This window comes from Empidonax traillii, unplaced genomic scaffold, assembly GCF_003031625.1.
Source record: "Empidonax traillii isolate 1590-97213 ecotype Southwest subspecies unplaced genomic scaffold, ASM303162v1 scaffold268:size1028579, whole genome shotgun sequence".
Lineage (NCBI taxonomy): Eukaryota > Metazoa > Chordata > Aves > Passeriformes > Tyrannidae > Empidonax > Empidonax traillii.
Window position 1 is genome coordinate 52,051 of NW_020955461.1, and position 5,744 is coordinate 57,794.

The 5,744-nt window shown below is 48.8% G+C and overlaps 1 protein-coding gene across 1 annotated transcript; it reads right to left on the minus strand.

Annotated features, from left to right (window-relative positions):
* Positions 1 to 831: 831 nt before the first annotated feature.
* SOWAHC (sosondowah ankyrin repeat domain family member C) lies at positions 832 to 5,735 on the minus strand. Its single transcript, XM_027889645.1, has one exon. It carries the CDS (start codon positions 5,658 to 5,660, stop codon positions 4,146 to 4,148), a length of 1,515 nt encoding a protein of 504 aa, XP_027745446.1. The 5' UTR covers positions 5,661 to 5,735; the 3' UTR covers positions 832 to 4,145.
* Between the last annotated feature and the right edge of the window lie 9 nt (positions 5,736 to 5,744).

Consider the following 5,744-nt stretch of genomic DNA (forward strand, 5'->3'; position numbering starts at 1 on the left):
AGCAAGGTTCACATAGATTGCTCTCCTACCAAGTCCTCCACCTCTCCCGTAACCGCACGCTGCTTCCTACATGCCTCTACCCTCTCCTAAGTTTCCAAGAACACTTCCCCCTCCCTTCTACTCTCACTTGTGCCACCATACTACTGATTTGGGGTTGCTTGGTGCATGCATCCTGCTGCATCCATCCTGATCCACCAGCATGGTAACAGCTGAGACTTCTTCAGTCTAAGCACAAATCTGGATGTCTGTCGGAGGAGTTACCAGCCGCACAAGGTTTACTAGTTTTAAAATACCTTTCGGTAAAGTGGCAGCTTCTAGGAATTTTTAAATATACCAAGATCCCACAGTCTAGCTTGGTAATGAAATGAAACTTCCTTTTAGAGAAACCACCAGCTGTACTTAAAACATGTTCCAAAATACCTTAATCCTAAACCTTTTTTAATTAGGTATTGACCTGTACACAGTGACCAAAACTAGTATTAGTCTTTTCAGGGTCAGAGATATTAAGCTGCACAGAAGTAAGGTCAGGATACTATTTTCAGTTAAGCAATGCCACTCTTCCAGGCCCTTATTTAGACATACTTGTCTACAACAAAAATTGTTGTGTCTTCATTTGCTTTGACATGAGTTATTAGAGAGTAACTGCCAAAGAAAAATGTTACTTCTTGCAAACAACTCAACTGTATTTTTTACATGTCTTACTCTTTGAGTGCTAGATGGCATCAGACATCTTGATGATAAAAAAACCCAACACAAAACAGTACATTGTTTTAACACCCAATATGCACATAGCACCTAAGTATGTAGCATACAGGAGCTGACTCAAGCATAAACAATTCATGGGCTTTTTTATTTCGTAAAACCAAAGCTTACAGGTTCTTAACTCAAAATCATTCAGAGAGACACCCATAAAAAGTGTATTAATAAAAACTGATTCTAATTTTTTTCAAACTTAAGGTACAACAAAAGATACCAAATGTTTACATTACAGTCTTGCCACCTTACACACATCATAAAAATTGAACACATCCAGTAACTTCAGACGTACCATTTTAAACATACCAGTAAGTGCTCCAGTCTTCTGTACCACACAATTTTATTTCAAATTCACATCTTTCTGGGCAATGTATCCAAAATATTTGACTCAAGTGTACGTTTAGACTGTAAATATCTTGAAACAGAGTCTTTCCCATCTCAAAAAACCCCATTAAATTTTAGCTCATGTTATAAAAAGTAACCATGTGGAATGTGACAATTGTGAAATCAAAGTGCTTTAGTCCCATAGCGCAGACAGACACGAGTGGTTATCTAGCCATTCCTCAGTATATCTCCGACACCAACAGAGGTGTTTGCTCTGTTGCACTCCACCTTGCAAAGACCTTTGGACCGTTGTGGTGAAATTTCATTAATTGACAGATGAACAGTATCAGTGGACCAACAATTTCACTCTGATACATCAAATAATGAGTTATAAATGAGGCATCTTTTTACTATTTTTCAAGTTCCCTTAATAATTACCAAAGTTCTACTGTATTATGCAAGATTATGTTCCAGTTAGTCTCTTCAAATCCAAGGTGTGCTATATTCAAAACCCTCAAATTATATCCCAGAACCCAACAGCTATCTAAAGCTCAGTATTTTTGTGCAATTCTTTGCTATTTGCATGTGAAGAGATAAACACTTCACCCACCAGCTTGTATGAAACAACTACAAACTCAAAACAGAAAAGCTACTTTAATAAGGTCTGGACATTGGTAGTTGTCTGGATTATGTTCTCAGTTGAGCTCACGTTGCAAGCATTCTGTTAGAAAACTTCCTTCCTAAAAAAGTCTAAAAAGCGATTTATCTTCCAGAGAGAAGGAAGTTTAAGACTTAGGGATTTAATTTTCTTTTCTGTTACAACAGGGCTAGGTCTACGCTATAATTTGTATGATTGGTCCCTCCCTCTGTTTCAGACACTCCATTGTTACACAGGTGTACAGCTTAAATGGGAAGGGCCAAGGGAAAATTTCTGGTCCCATCCCATAGATGTAAAGAAAGTGCTTTGCAAGACTGATTTTATCCATCGCATTTGTGGCAACAAACCCAAAATGAAGGCACGTGAAATCTATATCAATATAGCTTATAAGTTATAAACTAAAGCTGAATCTCTGTATAATTTCTAGTCTTTCTGCACAAAAGTAATGACCAGCACCTACACAGAGATTCAATTTTTTAAAATGTAACTTTTTCCAGAAATAGTGTGTCACTTGCATGCCTATGCAAACACTGTCATTTATTAGTTTTGACACAAAGTGCAGAAACAGGTAATTTATCTGCATGGGAAGTCTAAAGCCAATGCATTGGCAGCACTTCCTTCCCTGTTGCTACAAGAAATGCAAGCCACCAGCAAGAGCCACACGCAGCTGTTACCTTGAAAGTGCACAACTCCCAGCAGCAGTTCCCCTGTGAGGTGTTCTATAGCTTGTGGCATGCAGTTAACCAGAGTCTCAAATTTGGATTTTAACATGTCAAAGCCTATCTACTTTTGGTTAGCTACTGGCCAGACACGCACATGCATTCTAGGAAGCCAACTCGTATCATGCTTTGACAAATGTTGCATTTAAACAGGCCAAACCTCAACACTAAACACAGATGAGCTGCTACCTTGAGCAGCATTAAGGATCCAGGGTCAGCTCAGTATCTCAGTTTTTAAAGAAAGCTGAATATGGATACAAATTTGCCTGCTAGATTTCACTGGAATTGCTACATTTAAAGCAGAGAAACAAGATTCAAGGTTTCCGAAAGCTTTAGCAGACGGATAGGCTCGTCAATCAGATTAAGACTTACTAGGTTGTTAAACAACAGCTCAAAGCCTTGGTTATCATTTCTCTAGAAAAACAGGTTTAAAAGAACTCAAAAACCATTGCCATCACTTAACTAGATTATGATATGTAATTATACTGCTTCACTCAGAATGATAAAGAAGGATAGAGTTTCAGAATTCTAGTTTTTCACCCTGTGTGTGAATTCACACACCTTCCCTTTTTTCCCCCTCTTTTTTATTTTTCTCTCCATTTCTGCACAAAGCGAGTTGAAGGGACTGGCACACAAGTTACTAGTGAACGCAGACATGTACATGACCATATTAGAGTTTCATGAAGATTTCATGCAATGGTGTCTTGCTCTTTTATTCTAAAAGAGAACAACTTCCACAGGTAACACATACAACACAATTTTCTGATTTTAAATGCAGTGAGTTACACAAAGAATATTAATAGGAATTGACCAGACTTAATAACTGGAACTGCGCTAGGTCTGGCACTTGAGAATTCACAGTGATTAAAATAAAACTGCTTTGCCTAAGACAAAACATAAGATACCAAATATATAAAAACTCTTTGCTTCTATTATCTTGTATTAATATTCCAACAGCAATAAGCAAGCTCAGTAGTACCTCAGACAGCAGAGACTTCTGCACATAGTTGACTTTATTCATTGTTTGCAGTGCAATGATTTTTTTAAAAAATATATTCATGATGTCAAATCAGGCAATTTTCAATGCATAAAGTCAACACAGGCTCAAGTCTTTGATGGCTTGAAGCTTGGATTCTGACAGGAAACCATTCTCTACCATCTCATTTTGGGTACCCAACTCCACACTGTGCCAGGTGGTATTGCTGTTAAAGAGAAACTTAAGGTATACTTGCGTATTACTGAGGTGTTCTGGCAGCAAGTTGTTTGCCAGCATAGTACCAGGTGATAATACAAGAGTAAAGCATTTGCCCTTTTCTTTCCCCCTCAACTCTCTAATCCTAGCAGATCCACTAACACAGGATTATGATACTGAAGCCTGCTTTTAGAGAGAAAGGAGCACAGCTTTGAAACACCCCAGCGTTTCTCAGCCCATCCGCTGGCTCTCATTTCAGCACCGAGGGCCCAGCCAAAGCAGCTGCTCTCGGGAGCTGTGAGCTCCCAGAGCCCCGCTGACCCACTGGGCTCACTGACACCACCGATCTGAGAGTTAAAGCAAGATACTCAGGACTCATCTGGCTGGAGTCTACGAGTGTAGATGAGCACCCACTCGTACCTGCCTCACCTTCTGTGCTACACCTTAGGGCACTTTGGTCCATGCACCCACCTCCCAGACCTCCTGCTCCACGGCCTTATCCAAAGACATTGGACTTTGGCCTGAGCTTGAACGACGTTTTGAGGGATTTCTCCTCATGCTCTTCTTCCTCGGTGTCACCACGAAAGGAGGGCGTGTTGTGGATGATCTGAGTCCTGAAGCGGATCTTATTAAGCCGAGGCTTCATCCGTCCACTGCCGGAGGCTTTCCTCGTCATCTCCTTGCCCTTGCCCGGTACCGCTGCCCCGTCGGTGCCCTCAGCTTCCTCCCCAGTGCTGTGATGGTGGTGGGAGAGCCTGTAGCTCATGAGGTTGGACGGCAACACCTTGGACAGCCTCCAGCGCCCGCTCCCATTGCCAGCATTCCCTTCCTCCTCCTCCTCCTCCTCCTCCAGGGCCCCCACGAGGCTCCGCATGTCGCCCGAGGTGCTGCGGTGCAGGTACTGCGCAGCCTTGCGCCCGCTGTAGTCGCGGATGTCCACGTCGGCGTCGTAGGCACCCACGAGCAGCTTCACCACCTCGGCGTGGCCGTGCATGGCGGCGATGTGCAGCGCCGTGTGCCCGCCGCTCGTGCGGGCGTTGATGTCCACGGGCAGCCGATGCCGCTGGGCGAAGTTGACCAGCGTGGCCAGCAGCTCCTGCCGCCCGTGCTTGGCGGCCCAGTGCAGCACCGTGAAGCCGGTGATGAAGTCCCGCTTGCAGAGCAGCGCCGGCTCGCAGCTCAGCAGCCCCTCCAGGCTCTCCCACCGACCGTCCGAAGCCGACAGCATCCAGGCGTGTTCCAAGGGGTCCAGGGCCACGGCGCCGGTGGTGCTCCCCTCCTCTTCGGCGGAGGACGAAGCCACCGAGGCGCTGTCCGAGTCGCGGCCGCGGCCCCCGCCGGGGAGGGCGCCGCGCTTCAGCTGGGGGGAGCCGCCCCGCGCCCCCTCCCGCAGGTTCCGGCGGCCGCCGCTCTGCGCCGCCGCCCCGGGGGCACCTTCGGCCGCCGGCGCCTCCTCCGTCGGCGGGGGCCGCCCCGGGCCCTCCGCTACCGCGCTCTCCTCGCCACCGCCTCCGCCGCGCCCGGGCGGTGGCCCCCGGCGGGAGCCCCTCCGCTGCCCCCCGGCCACCGCCGTGCTTGGCCGGGCTGGCTCTCCCCGCCGCGCCGCGGGCTGCGGGCGGCTGCCGGCATCCTCGCCCGCTGCCGCCGGCGGCGGCGCCTCCTCAGCGCCCGCCCGCGGCGAGGGTGGCGGGCTGGACCGCTCCGCGCTGTTTCTGACCGCCGGCGGCGGCTCCTGCTCCCCGGAGGTCTCGGGGGCGGCGGGGGGCTCCGGGGCGCAGTACCGGCGGCGGAGGTGCACGTACTTGACTCCGGTGCCGGGCTCTTGGCGCACGGTGGCCACGGCGTTGACCAGCTCCTTGAAGCGGTTCCTGGCGGCGGCGCGCCGGGCGGGCTCCGCGGGGCTCAGCCACTCCCGGAAATGCTCCAGTAGCTCCGCGTTGCGCGCCCGCCCGCCCCGCGCCGCCAGGAACCGCACCACCGACTCCTGCCGCAACTCCGCCGGCTCCGCCATCGCCGCCGCTACCCCATCGCGCCGCGCCGCTCCTCCTGCTGCTGATGCCGGTGGTGGCGCGGGCGCGGCAGAACCGTCGCTGCC

Coding starts and splice junctions, on each gene's coding strand:
- SOWAHC (XM_027889645.1), bottom strand. CDS start 5,660: ATGGCGGAGCCGGCGGAGTTGCGGCAGGAGTCGGTGGTGCGGTTCCTG.